Here is a 24198-nt window from a genome sequence, read left to right on the forward strand (position 1 = left end):
AAATCAATGAAAAATATTTTTGTTCCTGAAAACAACTGCGGGCAGGAATACAGCAAAGTGGGGAAGAACCTTTGTTGTTGTCTGGAAAATAGTGGGTTTGTTCTGATGAAGATACAGCCAGTGGGAAATTCTGCTGGGTGTCTGCGAAAGGGTTGGCCCTGAAATATCTCAGCAGAATCATAATGCATATAACTGAGGAAGGTTGTGCTGTTTTTTAATTTGCTTTGACTTTGTATATAGAAGCGGGTCTAGGGTTTGCATGACACAAACTAAGCTGCATCTGAATGTGTTCTAAAAACAGTTTTGCTTCTTGCATGTTTTCCCACGATAAATTCACAGAATTGCAGAAGGGTTGAGGTTGGAAGGGACCTCTGGAGGTCATCTGGTCCAACCACCCTGTTCAAGCAGGGCCACCTAGAGCTGGTTGTCCAGGAATTATGTCTTTAGTTTCAGAGAAAAGAGAGAGAATATGCTGCTGTACAAATAGAAAAGACATTTGGCTTTTCTTACTTTCCTGCCTTCCATCAAGTGAGCAGGTTTGGGTGCAGAGGCAAGGTGCTGGCCGTGTCCTGATGCCAGTTTGTGGGTGGAGCGCCTAGAAATCAAGAATGGTGCTCTTGGCCAGATTGAAAAGATGCATCTAATACTAATTTGTCTGAAAAACAAATAAGAAATGTAGCAGCTAATTAAGATAAAGTCATTCTATTTAAGACCAGGATGAAACTGAGGCAGTGCCAGAGTGAAGGAGGACTCAATTTTGCCTCATTGCATGAAAAACAGATCTATCTTTGTGCTTTCAAGACCCATTTAGGGTACATGAGCAGATTTGTGAAAGTGTAAGCAACTTCTTGTTTGACCTTGCATTTTCTTTTCATCTTTTACTATACCTAGCTTTAAAATATTTCTGTTAAGATTAAAATGTGGAGTCATCACTTGGTACTTCTCTAATACGGATTTCTAGAGAGTCATTGTGGTGGGTTGACCTTGGCCAGATGCCCACCCAGCTGCTCTCTTGCTCCCTGTCCTCAACAAGAGGGAGGGGAAGTAAGATGAAAAAAACTTGTTGATTGAGATAAAAATAGGGAGATCGTTTACCAATTGCTGTCGTAGGCAAAACAGACTTGACTTGTGGAAAATTAATTTATTGCCAATTAAAATAGAGTTGGATGATGAGAAACAAAGACATAACTTGTAATACCTTCTCTCACCACACCCATCCACCCCAGAGCTCTTTTTTTAGGAGGGGCAAGAAACACAGTATAATTCTGAGGACCCAGCTGTCAGTGAGAGTCCATGCCTGCATTGGTAAGTGAAGTTCCACATGCCTGAAAGAGAACAAATAAACAGAATCCATCTCTGAGAAGCAAATCTGGGGTGTATGAATCAGGCTTGCTGTGTTCCAAGTTAAGGAGAATGGCCAAGAAATTGATTTCTTTGTTGTGTGCTAAAATCAGGTTATATTAGTTATATTACCCTTAAAGTGTGTTAAACAGCCCAGGGAAGTATAGGATTTGACAGTAAAGTGTGATGGTTGGGGGTGCTTTGGAGAATCTTGGATTATCTGTCTTGCCACAGCCTTTGTGTGAGCCTGAAGACGACTGTGTTCTGAATTGGGAAGGGGATCTGGAGAATTGTTGGCTGACAGCTAACTACTGCATTTTAATAGCATGTAATGTTTATTACTTCATCCTGCAAATCTTGGCCACATATTTGTCATTATCACAGTGTCAGTGTCTTAAAAACCCCAGTTAAAACAATGCTGTCACGAGGAAAAGTCTAATGAAAGTCATAATGTGTGTGTCATAAGAGCTTTAAGGTTGCATAAATGGAGGCTGATGTGCTTGATGGTGTTGATATATTCTCCAGCGTTCTGCAGAGCAGTATGTTTCTCTGAGTGTTAGCGGCAAAGCTAATGCTCATGTTCTGGTGATATTATGATAGATGTTATGGGTGGCTGGTTTAAAAAAAATAAAAAATAATCCTGTATGTATGTGCCACAGTTGCCTGTTTTGTTTTCAACTTCTCCATAACAGATTCAACACCCTAATATGTTTAGCTTGTAGTTGGTCTTGTTTCAAGAGATCATAGCTGAAGCAATGGAATATAGATACTTTCCTTAAAAGGAGGAGAAAGTTTAAGTTCTGTATTATTTCCACAATGCTACTGCTGTCAGAGGATTCAGGCTTTAAATACAACTAAACGTCTTTCCCCTGCCCCCAGGACGTGTTATGAAACGGCCTTTCTGGGAATTTGAACTGAGCATAAGCAACCTACAGAATTCCTCGAATACCTCCTATTGAGAGCAATCTCTAGGCTGCCTCATGCAGGAACAGATTCTCCTCTACTACTGTTGGCTTGAGGAAGTACAGTAGAGCAAGCCTACGTGTTAAGTATTAGAGGAGAAACAGAGATGCTGCAAAGCCTAGGCTGATTTTATAAATGTGAATGAAATTAAGAACAGCTTGGAGAATCCTGTTAGGTCTGGGAATATCTTTGGCAAAACAGACCAGTGCAGCAAGAGAAGATTTCATGTGTTTCCTGGATTGAGGTTTTATAAAAACAATTTTCATGTACAAATTTTTGTTCAGAGCGCAGCCATCAAGGAATTGGAGCACACCAGGTTCTGAGCTTCCATGTGTGGTTGCTTTGTTGTTATATGTTTGCATTCAAGCTCACTGTGGGCAATTAGGTGTATTACTGTGCATGTATTTTAATCGTTCCTGTATGAAAGTGAGTTCCTTTGTCAGGTGCTGTTACTCTCTGGCAGCGGTGACGCATTCAGCGGTGAGCACAGCGGAAGCCAGGCTGCAAAACTTGAGTCTGGATTTCGAACTCTTAGAGCAGAGGTGTGTTTGGATATGGGCTTTTGGCTTGGTTCATTATAGGCAGAAAAGCCAAACGCAAGATCTGGTTCTAATTTCCAACCCCCTTGCTGAAGTTTAGATTTTTAGGGTAAGTTTTTGTTTCAGCCCATAGCTTGATGCAGTATAGTTTCTTCTCTCTATTCTTTTTCATTTCTGCATATCGAATGTGTCTTATTTTTTGGTATTGGCTAGTTTGAAAGAGTCGGGGACACTCTGTGGTTCTTCGTACTGGCCTTGTTTGGTGACTTGGGCCTGGCAGTTAAACTTGTCACAGAACAGGAGGGTTGTTTCACTGGCACAGTGGGTACTTTTCTTCATCTTGTGCGTACTTTCACATCAGCTGCCTGTTAACATCTTTTTTGAAATATAAGCATTAGGTTTAGAGGTTAAAAGATGCATTACATATTTGGAGTAAAAGCTAGGAGCTAGAGCAATCTGAGATGGCGTTACGTGGAATAAAACCGTCTTGCTTTGGCTATTTTCTTTCAGTCTTGCAATATCCTTGGAAAGCATTGTGGTTAGCTATGTTACTGACTCTGCAAAGTCCCCAGTAGGTAGCTAGGACTGCTTTCTGAGAAGATGTTTTCTTCTGTAGTGCTCTTGCCATAGAGCCTCCTGTCATCCTTGCATTCCAGGTTTTACTTTGCTCTGAAGAGCTGAGAGGTGCAACAAAATAGCTTTCCTGTCATAAACTCTCCCATTTGGAAGTTGGACCGCTATTTTTTTTTTCTTCTCCCTAACATGTTGTACTTTTAAATTGTGGGAAATACACAAGTGTTTATGTTCAGATGTCCAGATAAAGTTTTCCATCATTAGTGACTTCAAATCTCTGGGGAATTCATTGGGCTTTACTATCAGAGGATGTATTGACTACAGGCCAGTATTTTATGAGACTTGGGAAGCTTTAGCAAGTACCCATGTCAAGTGGGGTGGGTTGGTTTTTTTTTGTTTTAAGCAGGGCAGGGAAGGAATAAGGCTTAATAACTTGAGTGCGGAAGTTGTTAGTGAGTGGTATTTTCTGCCCTATTGCATACCAGTCACTCTTAAGCATTTCACGCAATTTAATGCATTAATACTTTTTTTTCCTCTCGGGTTCTTGTCTTATTGTTCACACTAAGGACTTTCAGCATGGAAGAACAAATTTTCTTTTAAATATCACTCTACTTCTTTTCCCATTTTTGGCTTGTCCTGATTAAATTGTAAGGACTAATTAAAAGGTAATTTCAAAAATAAAATTTAAGTGGTTTTAATGCAAACGGCAATATTTACAATTTTTTAATATCAAAAATCTATTGCTGAAACCAGTTTTGTTCATAGAACATAACTAATTGAAAATTATAGATGTACTTTTGTACTTGTTGATGTTAAAAGACCTTAGTGGAGGAAGATCAATCCTTAAATCACATAGTGTCAGGTATTTTTTTTTCCACAATCTGTCAAATTTGACCTTTTATTCAAATGAGATTTATTGCGAGTTAATACCCTGTGGGAAAAGTTTTTCTGGTATTTTTGGCAGCTGTATGACTTTCCTCATTTGTATTTAGTTGTGTCTTAATGTAACTTTAATTTGTATGTGTTTAACAATTACAGAGCTCAGCTGAAGCCTTGGTAAAGTTCAACGTAAATGAGGATGTAGCTTTACAGGGCGAACACCAACAGTGCCAAAAGCTTTAGCCCCTGAAACTAAGTGGAAGGTTTTAGTCACAGCAACTCTTTGACAGTGAAGTTTTAAAGATCTTTAAAAGCTCCACTCTTCCTGGAGAGTCACTTGGTTTATTCATTATGTCTTTGCTTGGACAGCTCTGTTTGATGCTGCTGCTTCATTTGTCTGTTCATTGCTTCTTGGTAGTTTTCTCTCAAAATCTGAGGTTGTCTCTCAGAGAAAAGGCACCGTTTATTCTTACATATCTGGATGCAGTATCTAGCCCAAGAGAGTCCCATGTCCTATTTTAAAACGCTTGTGCCTGTGATGGGGAATCAGGAGTGTTGCTCTCAATACTGAGTATGAGGTTTGGACAGGGAACCATGACAATGACTTAGAATGATTCTGCCAAAAGAAGTTTGATATAAGCTTCAGGTGTTAATACAATGTAATTCAAGAAGAATGTAAATGACAAAGGTTGATGTAATTCTGAATACATGTATTGGCCTGGGATTGCTCGGAGTACTGTAGCTTGGAAGGTCAGCAAATGCTGCAAGGTGTATTTTAAATTTTATTTCTTCTTTGTGTCAGTTTATTATTAAAAAAACCAAAACCAACAAAACCCACACACCCAACCCCTCCCCCAACCCTCAATTGGTTATTTAAAATGTTTTTGCATTATAAAATTACGTTTTTGTATGGTTATAGCTCCTTCCTGTATTTATGTAAAGTCTTTCTTTCATCTGTCTATAGATTAAAAATAATTTGCATAGATATTTGTGTGTTATGTTTCATAGCTTGATCCAGCAAGGTCCCTAAACACTGTGCAAGTATATTATTGCAAGAGTCTTGCTAAATGTATAATGTAGCTTCATTATTAGTCGTTATAACCATTTTATAATCCCATTCTATTGGCTTTTGCATGTGGGCAGTTGCAGATTTACCAGAGCAGGGTGCTGAAGTGATGTACAGCGTGCCCACCCTTCCACGCGTGGTTCAGCAGTGGACTGTTCCCAAGTATGTGACACAATAGCTGCCATGCCGCACGGCGGCTGTTTCTAGCCCCTGTTATTGGGGCATCTGCTTTAACCAGCACTGTTAGCACCAATAACCCAGCCTTTCCGCGCAGCTCTTTGGATTGTCTTTTTGACATCCTCTCACTCTTGATATCTTTTATGAAATGTAGCCATAAATATCATCTTGAGCTCCTTTTGTTCTGGGATACCTGAGGGAGGCTGTAAGCTAGTTGTAACTAGGACGCTAGTAGAAGCCAGCTGTTTTTATTTGCCCTGTAATGGCTGAAGTATGCAGCTAGTCCTTTTTTCCACGTATAGTTTTCCTTTCTGTTATCCATTATGTGGACTTGTTGCATGTATTACAGCATATATGTTTAGGTTCTGCAACTATTTATGCATCTATTGAACCTTCTGGTGGGACCTGTCCCTCCAGGTGCTTGAGATGCAAGTTCCTCCCCAGTGGAACCACAGTGCTTTCACAAAGACAAAGTCATGTCTTGAGTCTATAACTATCTGGCACCTTGTTGCAGAGAAGTTAAGATACGCGGACAGAAGTGGGGGAAAAAATGTGGTTTGTCCTCTTATGAGTATAGTATCGAAGTGTAGAAAAGCCAGTGCGATTCTGGTTAAGCAAATGTGTGAAACCCTGTTGTGTTTCATTCTCTGAGGGCAGTTAAGCTTGTGCCTACAACCCATGTTATTGGTACTGTCTCACTTGAGATGGTTTTCCCTACAAATACCATTATTGTATTGCATCTCTCTGGCATATGTGCGTTTGCAGCATGCTGAGTGGCGGAGTACCGTTCTCATAGCCATGGACACTGTGAAGCTCCTCTAATTCATACTTTAAAACTTTCTGATTTCTTTTTTTTAAAGGGGATAGCTTATTGAATTTAAAATAAACAGCTTTCTTTTGGTAAGGGAGTTTCTGAATACACTAAGAGGAGTCGTCTAATTAAAAAGCTTTCCTAAAGCAAGCTTAATTGTGGCACTATGAGCTCTTCATTTGGGCAAGTAGTGATTGATATGTTCCAATGAAAGTCTCAGGAAAGAGGGGTACTTTGGGTTGTTTGAAGGGCATTTTACGGTTTTCTCTTCAGTGTTAGGCATTCCTAATAGAAAACATTTTCAGTTTGAGAGAGGGAACATGTGGAGAGCATTAGCAGTTCGGCAAAATGTGCAACCGATTCAGATTTAATTTAAAGGGAACAAAAGAGGTGCCTTGAGAATTTGTCGGAAGCGCTGTGGTTTTGCCTTCTTTGCACTGATGGTAACAGGAGAGAGAGAAAGGTGAGTTGAAATTGCTTTATTGAATATCATCTTAGCATAATTGGGACAGAAAAGACGGTGATTAATGGATTTAATGGTGCTGCACAGGGATCCTGCATGCATTACAGATTCGTAATCATGATATGCTTCCTATGACTCTTGCTGTAACTTGGTAAAAGTCCTGGCTTAAATGAAGATAATAAACAACATGTTTATTAGATGTAAACTGACATCACACAAATTGAAAAAATGTGAAAAGGAATGCTAGAGCTTGGGGGGATTTTTTTTTTTAAGGGTTAGGCTTTTTTTAATAGAATAATTTGAGTTCTAGTTAAGGCAGTGCGCATAGTACTGGGGCCTGCTTCCAGATGTGATTGGAGATATCTGGTTCAGCTCTTTTTCAATTTGAGTGAAACATGAAATAGCTGCAAAGGCTATGATAAAAATACCTTTTTCAGCTTTTTAGGATTATTTAAGTTTTCTTTCCTGAGAATGTGGAACACAGATGCTCTAAGTAAAATCCCCTGGTTCCCAGATCAGATTGCTTTGTGAAAATATATCCATATAAATAACTTGTGGTTTTGCTCTAAAAATGTACACCTCTTTAAACTGAAATGTTAGACTTTTGTTATACTCCTTGTGAATGCTTTTAGTCAGCCTCCTTTGTGGGGATGAACCGTGGTACTTCCCCATAACCTGTGATTTGCCTTCCGTGATCTCACCGAGAAACCTCTGGGCCAGTCCCGTAGGATTTCTGAAGGTGTTTGAGACAAAGCAGGGAAATTTCCAAGATTTGTCTCTGCATATTTCATGTAAATTCTAATTCTTAAAATAGGCTTTGCAGCAAGAAGAACCAAGAAGCTGAAGAGCAGATAAAGCCTCCATTAGCAGTGGGTTGTTGCTTTAAAGTGGTGGATTCCTGCTTTAAAGGGGCTTGTTCCAGGTTTGAAAGCACTGCTGTGGAGCATCCTAGTGGGATGCTTTTCTCGTTTTGGGAAGCTTTGCGTTAAAATGTGAAGGTTTATCTGTCTGGACTTGCACTGGGAAGTACTGCAGAAATCGAGTGAAATGTCTTTGAATTGGGATATCCTCTTTCTGACTTTTTTTTTCCCCTGACAACTTAGATTTCCATAATAATTCCCTTTTCTTATAATGTGTAAAAAATTTTCCAGGGAGGAGGAATCTACTTTTGACTCTTAAAACATAGTGAGATTTAAAACAAATCTTGTTTCTAAACAAACAAACAAAAATCCTCAATCATCTTTGCTGGCACCTTAAAGGAAACCATCTCCTCATAAAGCCAGGAAAGAAAATAAGTGGTATGATACTTTGCTTCCCACCCCCCAACATAAGCCCATTTAGGCTTGTTCCAGATATTTTTTTTTTAAATGAATTATAAAGTACTGTATTACTGATATGTGGATTTTTTTAAAAAGTGGATTTTTCATGCAGTCTAAACATATGTCTTTTTGAAGATTAAAAATTGCTAACAAAATGCAATAATGCTTTTATTCTTTGCATGTTGCCATCTATCCAGTGCTTTGAAAGTACTGTACATCTGCTGATGAATAAAATCTCACAAAAAAGAAGGACTAAGTTAATTAGGAAATTAACTTGAAATTACTGGAGTATACTGCAATTGCAGTTTCTAAAATTTCATGTCTGAGTCGTGTTGCAATTGTTAGGACTAGATTTACTGCCTTTTTGTAATTTAAAGAGAAACAGACATGGTAAATTTAACCTCTGAGATGAGTGAGAAGAATTTTGTAACAATTTAAACTGATTATAACTGCTCATAATGGACCCCAAAAATGGACCTCTGGAAATAACTGGTAACAACAGTAGTAACTACTACGATGAGGTCTTTGTGGATTTGGTTGGGGTTTTTTGGTGGGGTTTTTTTGTTTTGGGTTTTTTCTTTTTTAAGAAAAGCAAGCAAATAATTGATTACTTCGTTAGATGATTTAGTCATTTTTGAACAACTTCCATGTTTTTCAATTAGATTTTGAGAAATACTTGCCCAATAAATAAATGAGTGTAGCCTAGGAATTGTCTCTAGATGTTCCTGTTGCAATTCTACAGGAGATGTTGCCGAGGCTGGTCCTCTGTGACTTGTGGGAGCTCTTCATGGTTAAATGTTTTAAGAAGTCTCTGTGTGTGTGTGGCGGGCAGGGGGGATTTGAAGAACCACCACATCAATTTCAGAGTTGCAAAACTCCGTGATCAGGCAACCTCATCAGCTTGTTCTGCTACTGGTGATGCTGCATAACTGGGATTTTGCAGGTCCACGCTGAGGTGCGAAGCTCCCCTTCAGCATCGCTTGTACTTGATGCGGCCTTTCTCTCACCTTGGGGTTGTCTGGGCATCAGTCTCTCCCAAATCACAGCTTGTGACTCTCAGGTCGCTTGGCTGGGAGTTGTGTGGCTTGCTGAGGGGTGGCTGTAGCCACTCTGCTAAGGTAGGAATCTATAGAAAACATTCACACCTAGCTACAGAGCAGTAATGTGATGAACTTACTTTTACTTCATCATAACAGTCCCCAAATTTTCAAGGGGGTATCCAAAATTTCATTAAGGTATAGGAGTTTTTGTAGTTTCCCTAAAAGGAAAATAAAATAACAAACTTCATGCAACTTCCTACGTCAATAGCTGTTGTTAGTTTTCATGTAGTTTCCCTTTTTAGCTATTTGCACTTCCCGCTTACTTTATAGATCTTTGTATTGACAGACAAAGCAGTTCTTACTCTTATGGTCTGTGTTCAGACAGTTGAACTCATTTTGCTGTAGACTGAAGCACAGCATGTTCAAGCCCTTAACTAGGGGAAAAAAAGTTAAGTTCATATTAAATATCTTCAAATAAATTAGCGTTACACTTGGAAAAGAACAGCATGACTTGTTTCCTGCCTGCATCTAAACCTGTTATATACAGAAGGTATAACCCAAACAAATGAATTGGGTTCGGATTAGTTCTCTTGAAACTGTGCACCACTCAGGCCTGTTTTAAGCTTTACCCTGCAAAACTTGTTAGAGTAAAATGAAATTAAGCACCTAAACTATAGAAGAGCGTTAGGAGCTGCTACTTAAAAGCTGTGGGTTTGGAATAGGAAACGTTGGTATTTCTTTGGGATGTCGTTCTCAGCCCTGCCACTGATTTAGCCTTGTTTGTAAGGAAGGTGGAGGGATGCTGATTTTGCTCAGGTGGAATTAGGGTAAATAGAACATCTCAGGGAGGTAGGAGCTATAAGATGCATGGACAAAATTTGCTTTGATTTATCGACAGTCTCTAAGCATGTATACTAAAGACTGCATTAACATTAAATATATAGTTTTTGTCTACTAGCTTTTGTGTTTAGAAATGTGACATTCTTCATCTTGCTCAGCTGTAGATTTTAGCTCTGGATTTGCTGAAATTTAAGGAGCTGCATAATGATCCTGGAAGTGACTGCAATGCAAGTTGTGGCTCTCACTTCCAGAAATTTTGGGTAGAGAAAGAACTGGATTAGTGATGCTTATTTTCTTCTAATGTACTTCTAGTGTAATAAAAGAGCAGAAGTGGTGTTGGTTCATAAAGCAAGGAATTGTGCAACTATGGAAAGGAGGCTTCTCTTCAGAATGAATCCATTACATGTAATGCTTTTGAGCGGAAGCCCTGCAAAAGGGTAGAGTTTGAGCATAAGGCAAAATTTGTATACCCTGTTTAGTACTAACAAAATATTAAACAAAGACCTCTACATGTCTAGAGAATGTCTGGGCTGATTTCTTCCCCCAGTCAATTACTGAGGGAGTTGCTGTGGAATAAATAGGGAAATATTTCCTCTCTGTATTCTCTCCTGTATGGTGGGTTTTTCTCACTCATTGCATGTCTGATTTCTGCTCTCTGATGGACAGTTTTGATCTGTTACTTGACTATGTGACTATGACGTACCACAGATGAATGCATAGTCCGGTATGCCTTATGATGATTTACTTCGTATTAGCTTAAAAAAGAGAATGTATGCATGTCATTGAAATGCAAGGTCAGGAGATGCATGTTTGAACATTATCAGTCTGCTTTGATCTGCTTATCCTTAAAAATGGTAAGCAAAATTTGCAAACTCACGGTCAACGATGTTTCAAATAGATGCCGCGTGCTAACTTTTTGTCAGCTCACTGCAAGGCCAAGTATATGGATGGGTATCATCTTTTCAGAGCAGGGCTATGTTGTTTCAGATCTTATATGTGCTGAAAGGAGGGTTAAGTTTTTGTTACCATCTCAAGATCTTACAGTGGAAGTTGATATAAAATACATGTGGTTTCATAACACTGTTGGACTGATTTTTTTTCACCTGGTTTATTAACTTCTTTTCACTATGATATGTAATGTTAAATGCACTATCTCATAATTCAACAGTCAAGAAATAGTTTCTCTCTGAGTTTTCATTGTGGCATTCAAATAATGTGTACTGTGTTTTCCTTGCCTTCAGCTATCCTATTCCTCTCTTATTTATATCCTTTTCATCTTTTTCATGTGCAGCTGCTTTTATTTCTGTAGAAATTAAGATGATTTAATTTGTAAATTGGAAGCCTCTCAACTTATTTAGTTCTTGAAAGACATACTCCAAAGACTGAGGAGCTTTATTTAAATCGGTGGCACAGTTCCCTGATGTAACACATGTTGTCTTCTGTAAGACTTTTAAGTGAGGTATCCACTAAATCCACCCAGTGTCAAGAAGAAAATGTGTACTATAATGCAAAATACTGTGACGCTACCTTTGGAAGCATTTAGATAAAATGCTCATCTTGGGCTCAGAACATGCCACAGTCAGATGTGGTCATCAGTGGTGTGCAGGAATCCCACCACTCATTGTCATCATGTTTTTGTACTTGTATGAGCTTGATGAAATTGAGATCATGGTATCTCTGTCTGGAAAAGGGAGAGAGAGATTGGATTTTTGGAGTATTTAATTGGTGATATAGTAAGCATTATTAAATATTATGTAATGCAGAAGACTTCCTTTATTTCACAGCTTTTCATGTCTTCAAGTGTTACTTTTAATCATGAGCTTCCCTCTTCTGGGTTTTTCTTGGGTTTTTTTTGTGGTGTGTTTTTTTGTTTGGGTGGTTTTTGTGTTTTTTTTAATGTACAGCATCTGTATTTTAATAATGATAACAGCTCCTTTAAGTCTCTTTCTTCCTGCTTAAGACTCAACAAGGCACATAAAAATTTAGGCTCCAAAGAGATAAAGTTACAACCTCTTAATTTAAAACCCTAGCAGAAGTTACTGTGGCTGAGCAGTATGCTATTGTAAGTGGTAGGATGTCATAAGCCATGTCAATTCATATTTAGCAGTTTGAGATGAGTCTGGTATGTATGAAGTTATATATCAGGTTTCTTTTAACCTTTCAGACATTAAATATTTAGCTCTGGTCTTACTATTAAAACATGAAGAGGAGTGTGTTGGTAAACTGTGCTTAAAAAAAAAAAAAAAAATTATAACCTGTTCTTGTGGGTTTATTTCTCCCTGTGGCTGTTGACAAGGATTACACTTCAGTTTTAACAGCCAGTTATAACTTCAGAATGTCTAAAGCTGGCATATCAAGTTAACTTGTTGCTGTGCTGAGGAGGAAAATACAAATGTTGGATGTGTTCCTTACTTCTTCCATAATCCTAAATTTAGGTTCACCAGCCATTTCAGAGCCTGTTCAGCATCAAATGCCACTGGAGAGATTTGCTTACCGCTTGACTTTGTGTGAAACAGGGACAGCTGAGAGTGTGGAAAGCTTCTCGGCAGGTTGGGCGCAGGAGGAGGCCTGGGATTGATCTCACCCGTGCCCGAGGGCTGGGGTTTTCCTCAGCCTTTTTAGCAGTACAGCTTATTCTGCAGGGTGTGGGGGCCGGACGAGCTGTTCCAGGCAGGGGAGGATGGTGACGATGCCGGCAAGACGGCAGCCAGCTGTCACTGCTTTTCTGCCTCTTGCTGCTTACAGGAGCATGCATGAGTGGTTCCCTGTAACTGCATCAGAAACACATCAGGAGGCTTCCTTATTTTTTTTTTCTTCTGCTGTCATGCTGAAATGCTTGGTGTTGCACTGAGGAAAAACTTGCTGTAGAAAATGTGGGTATGTTTGCATGAAAAGTCCTGCATCATCTGTAACTAACTTGAAAACCTTTGTTAAAACCCTCACAAAGGAGTTCTGCCATATGTTCTTCACTTCAACAACAGTATATTAAAAAATATTGATTAATTTTTAATTAATCCCAATATATAAAAATTCCCAGTATATTAAAAATATTTGAGATCCAAAAAGAGTGGGTGAGGAAATAAAATCCTCCCTATATCTTTGCCAGAATAGCCAAGTACTACTGTAATATTCTCAGGAGTGGTGTACCCTGGGAAAGGGGAGCCACAGGGATGCTCTGAACAGCTCCCTAAAGCCCTGGGTGTGGGCACACGCTGCGCTTTTGTCCAAAGGTTAGTACAAGTGATGAGTACCCAAGCACCCATGATTGCCCTAGATAACACACTGTGGGGCACTCTGGTAGCAGTGACTGGGTTTCCTGGATTTTCACTCTGAGGTTAGTGGTCTGCATGTTACTGTCACCATGGTCTTGCTGTTTTGTATTGTGTATCTGTACTTCAGGTGTTGTGTGTGGTGTTCTGTTCTGTATGTTGCATGTTTTGGGCTCCTTAGTCAACATTCAGTCATTTAAATATCTTTACTAGGACTTTAGGGGGAGTTTTCCTAACCTAACAGCTATGAGGTTGAATCTTTTTGTTTTAAAGCCAGTAAAATATGTATAACTTGGTACCAATTAACAGGACCTAGAGGACCATCTGTGAGCTAGCAGTACCTGTTTGACTAGCTGCCTGTTACCTTGGGGTGCCAGGTAGTGTTTCCAGCTGGCCCCTGGGGATGCTTGTCAGGGAGGCAGGAAGTGTGACCAATCTAAACACAGAAATCCCCAAATGGTTCCTAAATTTCTCTGTAGGGAAAACCAAACCAAAATGCCAAACAGAAAAGTACATGCTACACAGAACAAGGATTTGTGTAGTTGCATCTGTTTTATGAAGACTGAGAATGCCTATTCTTACTCTAAAACAAACAAACAAAAAACAACAAACAAACAAAAAACCCCCCAAAAACCCAAAGCACCCAAAAGCAAAACCCACAAAAAAATCCCAAACCCAACAACAGAAAACAGCATGGACTTAGTTCCTTCCTCTTCTCTGCTTTCCTCTTCTCTTTGTTGCAGGAAAGGAGTAGGAGCCTTACAAGGCTAATTCAGCTGACAGGGAGCTTCAAGGCACTGGGCATAGTTCTTTTTCATATTGCTCGAGTTGCTCTTAACCATGGTGTGTGTAGGAAAATAATTTCGTTTCTAGGTGAAGTTTTACTGCTGTATCACTGCCACAAGTCCTCCTCTTGTCAGCCTCCCTGTCACGCCAGGCATGCAGCTTGGCGGCTGTGTTAGCTGCTAGGCTCCCTCTGTCATCGGTGAGCAGAGTCTGTCTAGAGGGCACTTCAGAGCATCTCAGTTATGTTCCTGCCCTGAATTGCTCTTGTTCCATTGACCATAAAGGGAACAGATTAGGGAGAGGAACTGCCTGGCTTGAGAGGTACATGTACTCTCCGTTGTCCCTTTCTGGTTTCTGTCTTCAGAGTCCTGCTATTCATTCTTGGATGACAGCAGCTTTTAGTGAAATCTGGTTCTTTGCCAAGCTCTGAAAATAGTTGCACTGACTTCTTTTTTTCCTAGTTTCTATCAGGATCTAATATTTAATTTGTGTATGTAAATTTACTTATTGGAATAACTCCTGTGAAGTTATGCTGAAATGAAGTTTCGTAAGAGCAAGTAAGATTCGGGGATTCAGGCTGTGAGTTACCTCTATTGGCTCTAAGGCCCATCGTATGGGCAGAAACAAATGGAGCTGGTGTCTGCTCTGTGGTTGTGCCCAAGTGCTTTGCTAGGACTGAGGCAGAAATTCTGGATGTTGGAGCACAAGACTCTTTCTGGCCAAATCCTCACCTCCCGTAAGACAGTTTGGGGTGAGAGTTGGTCCATTCTACCCTTATGGAGCACCGGTCTTACACTTGAATGAGGTGGTGATTTCTGGTAATTTGTACCAGCCTGTTTCCTGGAGATCAGATTTGCAGGTGCCTCCCTTCCCAGGTGAAGGGGGAAAGTTACAGTTTTGCTCTGGTTCCCAGCATGGTGTTTCTGACGAGACCTCTCTCTGAGCAAGAGAGCTGCTTCCAGTATTGCGGAGCCTGTCGTGTTACCTGCAGAGCTGCGAAAGCTGAAGAGGAGGATTTCTTTTCTCTTTGTGTGTCTCCTGTTGCTGCTGTAACTTTTTCATATTGCCTGATCTTCTTCTGAGCTTGATGCCACGCAGCCGGCAGTTTCCAGAGGTGGCCACTGCCTGAGCTGCCTGTTGACGGATAGGCCGGTGGCAGGCGGTCAGGCAACCCAGGCGCTGCGCATGCAGGCTCTCGCCCATCCCTCCCTTTGAGGGTCAGGTCAGCTGTACTTTGGCATTGAAGTCCTAGCTGGAAAGATATTTTCCGTGTTTCCTATGAATAATAAGGAAGAGGAGGAGAGAGACGCTTTGCGGGCAGTATCTGTACCAGCCCTCTCCCTGCCAAGAAAACAAGGGATCTATTTTCAGGGTGGCTGCATGCCCTGGACATTTAGATGTGATACCTTATCAGAGGCGGCTGTGGCACGTGTCAGCATTCACCCCTTTCACGCTAGCTTCTTGGTAGATAATGAAATCGTGACTTTCACCTATCAATTCTGCCTTCATTACACGGTATCACAGCCAGCATTACAGCAGCCCAAATATGTGCCAGTGACCTCATGGTATCTCTTGGGGTTTTGTACCGCTGTTGTTTGCCTGCTTGCACATGCATGACAACGTTGCTTTTCACTTTTCTCTCTTTCTTAGCTTGTTGATAGGATGTTAGCGTGTATCCCAGCCTTAGTACTTCTTATCAGGGATAGCTTGTTTTCTCTGGGAAGAAAAACAGTAGAACGGTTTGGACGAAGAGCCTGAACTCCTATCTGCCCGCCCTTTCTTTTCATGAATTCCTTGGGGTTAAGTAACATCAAAATTATGCAGGGAAACTCTTATATTTACTTTTGTCAACCTCTAATTTCTGAATAAAAGTAGCTGTTGCAGATGGAGTATTTGCTTGCAGATCTGTGTTTGCCATTTTGGAGCACCTTATCTGATTCAGTCTGTGAGTATTTTGATGTTACGAGGAAGTGCCTGATTTCTTCCCCCTGAACCCGAGCCTCCCAAGCCCCTGCCTCTTGGCTGACAAAGTGAGCAGCTTGCTTGTGGCTTTCAGGGGTTTAAATCGGACTGAACAAAAGCAGCACTGGGGAACAAGGTAATGTTCATGTTCTTTCGTTGACTCCTCAAATGTCCTGCAAGTGGTTCAGTTCTTCCTTTTTGATGTAATTAGGATTATGTTTCTCAGGCTCACTTCCTTGACAGTCTTCGTCAAATACAAGAAAAATAAATTTCTTGGAAAAACGGGTTCTCCTGAGGACAGGTATTTCTTTTCCGTTTTGATTCAGAAGACTTCCATTAAGAACTTGTTAGTGAATAGCCCAGTTTTCTCAGTCATATGTTTGTTATCCCATGTGCTCTTGAATTAGGTAACCACCTGATACTTTGGCTGCCCTGAACTGCACAGGTGGGAATGCTGTGGTGTGCCGCTTACATTTGCAGAGAAAGAATGAACACCTCTGGGCACCTGCAAGACAAATGTTGGTTATTTAGACAGTCGATTCTCTGCTTTCAGCTCTAGCAACTTCCACCCTGGTGGTGTGTTGGTTTTTTTTTTTTTTAAATTTTTAAATTCTTTTTATTGCCACCTTTCCTTAAGTATACTTTCTCTCTGACTGTCTCCTGAAACCTATTACAATGTTCGTTTTAGCACAGTGTGACTAGCATGCAGGGAGTCTACGGGCAGGATCTGTGGGAGCATTCCTTGGTAACAAGTGAAATAAAAGTGTAAAAACTTATTCTGTTTTCTAAAAAGAAAGTAAATGAAAACACTTCCTAATCCCTAGCAACCAAGTAGAAAGAATAATAATTTACCCAACCCTTGCAGCATGGGTTTGCAGATTTGGAAAAATAAACAGGTAATAATTTAGTTGGAAATAACTCTGAGCATCCTCAGGAAGCAGCTGTTTGTAGGGAAGGTGTGTGTACATTGTCTTGCTGTTGTGCTTTAATGAAATACAGACTTGCAAGCACACATGGCCAACAGGTATAGTGCAAGTAAGTGCAGAGCTAATTTATGTTATCTTGCATGATCAAAAGAAACTATGAAGGTGATTGCTTTATTTTGTAGAGGATTATTTTCTAGAAATATTTAGGTTATTCCCAATGGATAACTTCTGAAAGATTTTCATCTTCCATCTTACAAAGAGTGGGCAAGCATGAAGTGAATCACAAATGGGCTATAGAACAAAACGGCCTTGCTGGATCAGATCAAAGGTCCATCTAGGCCAGTTCCCCGATTTTCCCTGCCCTGCTTCTTTCTTCAACAGCTGCTAACAGTTGCTGAATTGAAGACTATAAGAAGAGTGCAAGTATTCCACTAGAGTGCTTTCCAGCCTCTAGCAGTTTTGTGTTTCAGGGACTTTGAGGTGGTGTCTTTACAGTTGGTCACCCTCTGTGGATTCTCCTTCCAGGAACCTGCTGGGCTGCTCTTCAGACTCCCTTCAAACTTTTAGCGTATAGAAAATATCACAGGTATGAGTTCCAACGGTTCAGCTGCACTCCGGGTGAGGGACCAGCTCTTTTTGGTTATTTTGGACTTGAAACTTTAATTTGATACCCTGTAGCTGTATTGGAAAAGGAATTCCTGATTCAGCTACAGCCTTCTGTTGAAGACTCAATAGCCGTTTCTCTCTGTTCCCCTCCCACCCTCCACCCAGATCATCTCTTTACAGGGTGGAAATCCCTGTAAAGGATGGGAAATACATGTAAAGGATTTAGGAATGACCTAGGTGGCCATTCCTCCACTGGACGCTGGACTGTCTTCACTGCGTGATGCTTCCTTAAAACACTTTAACAATTATTTGCCATTAATCAACCTTGTCACAGTTTCTCTATCTTTACTGGATCTTCTATATATGGCATTTGAGACTGGGGGCCTCAAATGTACCCGCTGTTGAAAATACTGGTACATAATTTCTTTAAACAGTATTGTAATGATGCTTTCTGCTTTGTTTTGTATTCCTTTTAAAATAATTCTCATCATCATTTAGCTCTGGAGCAGTTAAAAAGCAGAGTTGCTACAGAACTGGTATTACCTGAGTACCTTCTGAGGGATAAAATTCAATTCAAGGCCATAATTATGTGGAAAGTTTGGGTGATTTTTTTTAAAGTGTAACGCTTCTCTGCAGTGAATTTCATCTGTCATTTTTATCATCCAGTCAGTATTGGATGCTCCTTTGGCAGTTCTTCACAGCTGAAGCTCCTCTTACACGCTTTGAGTAGCTGAGAATTAACAAACTTTTTACTCCTTTTCCATGTACCGTTTTTGTTCACGTTCTTTGATTGTGGTGATCAGCACTGGCCCATGCACCAGTTCAGTTAGCCAGACTCTGAATTAAAATTTTGTAAGTATAAACTGGATATAATTATAGCTCTGGACTTTCTGAGGGGTTAATGAAGGTCTGAGTTTGCCCTAATACATGTATTCTGATGTGAAAACAAAGGTGTAACCTGATGCATGTTCAGGTCTATTGAAGGAGCCAGAACTAACCCTTATGTTCATTGTTCCAGGGTGGCCTTGTCTTAACTTGAATGTGATTAATCACCACACATCTGTTTTCCATTCTAATCAAAGTGTAACTAATACCTCTTTCTGCTTGTTCATCATCACTAGTTTTTCATGGATCCATAACAGACTCAAGAAAAAAGTTCAGTATATTTGGCTGAAATGTGAGATAATCTTTTCTCCCTCTCAGTAAAATTACTTGAACATGACCAGTAAATTTTAATTAATGTTCTATAGTAAGAATAATGACTATAATTTGACAGAAAACAGGTCTTTGCTATATGAGCTCATTACCATATCACTCCTCTGTTACTACACTTTCCCCTCCTCTTGTTGTGCTGCTGCAGATACAGTGCTTGCAGGGATGATTTTCTCTTCTTCCTCATGGTGGTAAATTCATATGGCCTAAACGCAAGAATTTTCCGCAGACGTTTTTGCGTTTGGAAAGGTCCAGCAATTCTGTGAGCTTGTTGATGACTTTTAATAACTAGGGTTTTAAGAAGGGTCAGGGTGGTGTCCCAACCGCTAGTGTCATGCCTTGTGCACATATAAGGAGGAAAACGAAATACAGCAATAGCTTTCCACCTCGTGGTCAGTCTGGTATTTTGGGGGAGCTGGAGGACCCTGTGCATGTTGAGGATTAGCTAAATTCAGGATATGGTTTCTAAGGGGAACATGCAGAGTGCTGCCTCCTCCCCTCTGCTGTGTTTCGCCAGCCCCTCAGTCACACAGGCGCCTCTGCTGGGCTGCGCTTCCTGCTGAATCACCGGGGTCCTGGGATTAACCACAGTCTGTGTCCTGGCACAGGAGGGAGTTGGACTTCAAGCACAGATGGCTTGAGTCATTCGATGTGCAGAGCGGCCACCCACCCCGCAGCCGTGTCACTGGCAAGGTTGTGGAGGTGAGAAGCTGCAGCCTGAAAAACAGGCAGCACCAGCATTTCTGCTGCTAGAGAAAGCTTGTCTCGTGGTTGCACCTGTAGCTCATCCACAGTTTGGGCACTGTGGAGTGGGAATGAGACTGCTCTAATAGCAGTACGACGTGCTTGCCACTGGTGTGTAAGGAGAGGGTGGCTCCATCCCTGCACCTCTCTCCTTCTCTGGCTTTGTTTTTTGCTGGAATTAGCTTTCCTTGTTGCTTTCTGAAATACGTGACTGATTTGTTCCCCTCAGATGGCATAGATGACATAACTAATTTCTGGATTTTTATGGGAACTTAAAATCATAGAACCATAGAATGGTTTGGGTTGGAAGAAACACTTAAAGATCATCTAGTCCAACCCCCTTGGTATGGGCAGGGATATCTTTGACTAGAACAGGTTGCTCAAAGCCCCGTCCAACCTGACTGTGAACACTTCTAATGATGAGGCATTGGAAGTGATAACTTGATATGTCAAGAGCTTAATCGTACCACCTGGAGAGTTTTTGTGTGGACTTTAAAGGTGTTTGTGATTAGGTAGGACCCCGCTTACATGAAGTTTTGTTGATCTCACTGTTGGGATTAAGCAAGACGTCAGAGACTTCTGGAGATGCCAAAGCCTTTTGATCAAATCCTGAAGGTGATACACTTGGTCCATAAATAATGGAAGAGCTGAAAACGGAAGGCACATCTTCTCTACCATCCTGTAAGGAAGATCTCCTTTGCATAAAAATCTTGCTTGCAGGCCTGTGTCCTAACTCTGGGCAGCATTGCCACCAGTGCAGCGCTTGGTTATCCCTGATCTCACTGGCTTAAGCTGCAAAATGAGTGAACTGTTCGTAAGGAGTCCTGAAATGAGCGGTACAAAACCACATAAATTCTCCTCTCCTTTTTCTAAAAAGGAGAACTATTTTTAAAGAAAAGGTGTACTAGTGCTAAAAGACATTTTATACAGTCCTCAATTTTAACCACAAAAGATGAGCTTCCTGTTTTAAAAAATCGTAGTATTTTTCAGGTAGATGCTAAACTTCTGAGGAGTAAGAAAAAGCAATCTGCATCACCTGTGCAAGCTGGGAGTATGTCATCCAAACCAGTAAAAATGTTCTGCTGAGAGAATTTTTTTCTTGTTCTGCTTTATCTACCACGTTTAAAGTCTCCCGATTTCTTTGTTCTCCTGTTACTTATACTCTCTGAACAAATTTTTCCCAAGTTTCCAGCCTGAAACAGTTGCAATAATTTCTGTTGAAGCTCTGGGTGTTTAGCTTGTCTGAAAATCAGTCCCTTGATTTGTCAAATATTCATATTTTTAAGATCAGCTTTTTTTTTCCTTTCTGCTTTGCAGTTTCCTAGAGCTACGTACTTCAGTCACTGGTACTTGTTCACCAGCAGGCAACGTGCTGATGACTTCAGTTTTATTACTTAGTTGCTTGGTAATTGTGAATTTCCATTTGAAATTGGTTGAAAATAGTCTGTTTTCATGTGTAAATCTGTCCCACAATGGCACAGAAAAGTATGAGGGTGTTGAGGGCAATTACCCATGAGCAGGGAGGGCAGCTGATGCACCCTTTATGCAGAAGAGATCAGTTTACCATGGAAACTCACAAAAAGTCTCTGCAAATCTGGTACATATATCAGAAATATAAAGCTACTCGGGAGGTATAAGCTTTGCTTTCCACAAGAAGAAAAAAATTCTCTACAGCTTTAGTTTTTATGCACAAGAGTGTTTATGGATGTTAATTTGAAGTTGTGTGTGTTTTCAAAACTGTGTGCTGTAAAGAATGTGCCCTGGGAAATAAGTGATATTTTGCACTGTTCTGTATTAAAGTTAGTTTACTACATCCCATCTAGTAAAAATCACTTTAGAGAAGTATTTCTTTTCTGATAGTCTCTATGCAGGGACTTAAGACTGGAAAGGGCATCCTGTGAGAGTAGTCCTCTGCTATCCCGCATTACATAATCTCCTCTATAAAGTTGCTACCTAATATACATGAACATAGCAGTAGTCACTTTTTTTTTTGCTTTCGGTCACGTTTATGAATTGCTAAGTTCACCCTGTAGATCCTGGATAAAATCGAATTTCTGCTGGCCACGCAGCCTGAGGTTTCATTACTGCTGACCTCACTTGGCATCCCAAGTTTGGGAACAGCTGTGTGTGCTGAATCAGATCTTCAGCCCGTGCAAACTAATTCTCCTGTAAGTCAGCTGAGAAGCTGGTACAGCCTGTATGTCATTTCTATCACGTATAGATGCAAAACACTTATGCTGAGCTTGTTGTTGCTCTATAGATTCTGGGTTTAAAGCAGCAAGGAGCTTCCAAGGTGGAATCTCGGGGTGGAATGAAATCAATATAAACATGCTTGGGGTAGAGATCAACAGTCGAAGAGTAATTAAGGTTCTTATGCTCAAATTTCAGATTGGACATTTCTGTTCAGCAGCAGTTCTCCTTAAGAGATTCTGCAGAACTTGTTTTACGCTGAGTATGTTCTCATTGCATTGATTTTAAACAGCAGAGCATTGCATGTGGCATGTGTTCATTGAATATTGACAACTTAGAAACATGTAGACAAAATTCTAGGGCGGTGGGAAGGAAGAGACTACAACTTGGTAGCTGAGTCTTTAATTTCTGAATCTGGGCAATTTATCTTTAGCAAACTGTGATAGGGATTGCTGCTGGATGCTGTCCTGTTGCATATCCTGCGGGTTTCCAAAGGAGCAGCTGTGAAGGCAGTTAAATTCGGTGAAGACTTTCACTGGTATTACAGTATGATATTTGGCACCGACAATGAAATATGAGGATATAGAAATACTTTTGAGGCTACTAAGCTAACTCAAGGCAAAAGAAAAAAACCCCAACAACCCTTCCCTCCCCGCCTCAACCTAATCCCTAAGGGAATGCCTGCTTCTGAGGATGAGGAATGTGTAAGCGGGTGTATGTATACATTAGAGTGGTCTTGGTCACCATCATATCCAAAATGAACTCTTGGATTTCCTCACTGCGTTTAGAAAAACTGATGGTGTCACTGGGGGGGGTAGATGTGACAGGGCTAGTTGAGAAGGCTTGAGCGCTGCTGTAAACGGATACCTGGGTTGAAATGAAGCTGAGTTAATTCAATACAGGCTCACTCCTAGAGGACAGGTCAGTTGAGCAGAGGTAAAATACTGCTGTAACAGATGGACAACTGCTTGGGAAAGAGATTGAAATAGAGTAAGGTAATTATTGCAGGAGACAAATGTATTGCATGACACTATGTACATGACTAGGGCTAGAATCAACAGTTACCTTCCTGGAGGTCTTTGGCTGTAACACCAAAAGGAAAGACTATAATAATGGAAACAAAGCAATATTTCTATTATGATTTCTTTTTATACACTTACATGCAAGGTACTTTCCAGATACTTGAAAAGGATAATCCCTGCTTCAAAGCACTCATTTTTTTTGATTACAGAAACGTAGACAGAGGTTAGGGGAAGGGGAACTAAATAAGGAAAGTATATTTAATTTAAATGCCTAATTACACATCCAGAAAATACTTGAAACAGTCAAGGTTAAGAATTGAACCCTCAAAAGTTAGGAAACACTGGAATTATGATAGATTTCAAAGCAATTATTACGGAATATTTCAAAGCTTTTGTATGTGTATCTCTCTTCTTGGTCATTCGCACTATAGAAGAAAGAAAGGCTGAATGGGGATGCCTGCCTATGGAGTTTAGCTCCCGCTGTTTCAGGCCCCCGTGTGCATTAGATGCTGGGTGAGAAGGACCTCTAAAGCACGTACCATGGGTCACAGCAGAATTCTCACCATCCTGGAGGCAATCGATGGGCAGTAGGGAAGTATTGAAATATGTAATCAGAACCTAGGAGCGATGGTGGGCAGTGCAATTCCCAGATGCAGCGTTATATATTCCTTAATTAAATATGGTATAGAAGTGTTAGAGGAGTTCTGTGTTCAACTTGCAGAGCTTTGTGAAAAAGACTCTGACAAATTCTGTGGCGTGGCACCAAAGGCTGGGTGCAGCGCTTCTGGGGAGTCTTAGATGAATCTGTGTTGTGGACTTCTTGGCACTGCCGGTACTGCCCTAATGGATGGCAAGAGAAGGTTGAGGTCCTCTGCAGGAACTCATGTTTTGCCAGTTGTTTTCTCAGTTATTTGCTGACATCAAAAGTATGTTGACATTGACAAACTAGGATTTAACTTCAGGTGCCGCAGGGAATTTGCTTTAGAAACCACAAGTTTTTCTGTATTGGTAGCTAGATTTTCTAGCTACTGGTAGAGGAAAAAAAGGGGCAAAGCAGTGTTTCTCTATTCTGCAGGATGAACCATTTTTTCCCTTCTTATCTTTCCCCAACTCCCTCTTTGCCTCCCAGGAGGAAAAGAAGAGGGGAGAGGCAGCAGACCAGATGGCTACAGTTTGGTTAAAAAAAATAAACAGTGGAGAGCAGGGTCTTACAATAACAAGTGTTAGGTGACATTAACAAGAGGCAAAGCTACCAGACTGACTTGTAGCTAACCTACTGATGTTCTGGGCCAGAAGTGTCACTCAGAGGATGCTAAGGATGATGGGTAAAATGGCTGCTGTTGCAATCAACATGTAGGTCTAGAGAGAAGATTCTCATTAAGTAACAATTAAACAAATGTGATTTTAACTTTCTCATGTTTCTGTTACTGAAACAAAGTTGGCTGGTGCAGTGCACCATTAAACACCCCC

The 24198-nt window shown here is 40.5% G+C and overlaps 1 protein-coding gene across 1 annotated transcript in view; it reads left to right on the forward strand.

The window, feature by feature from the left end:
- FHOD3 (formin homology 2 domain containing 3) overlaps positions 1-24198 on the forward strand; it is a 467442-nt gene that overhangs the window by 104907 nt on the left and 338337 nt on the right. The window contains exon 4 of the mRNA XM_019472318.1: positions 1241-1305. Coding sequence (XP_019327863.1) covers positions 1241-1305 — 65 coding nt within the window. The remainder of the gene's footprint in view (positions 1-1240; positions 1306-24198) is intronic.

This window comes from Aptenodytes forsteri, unplaced genomic scaffold, assembly GCF_000699145.1.
Source record: "Aptenodytes forsteri isolate BGI_AS27 unplaced genomic scaffold, ASM69914v1 Scaffold114, whole genome shotgun sequence".
Lineage (NCBI taxonomy): Eukaryota > Metazoa > Chordata > Aves > Sphenisciformes > Spheniscidae > Aptenodytes > Aptenodytes forsteri.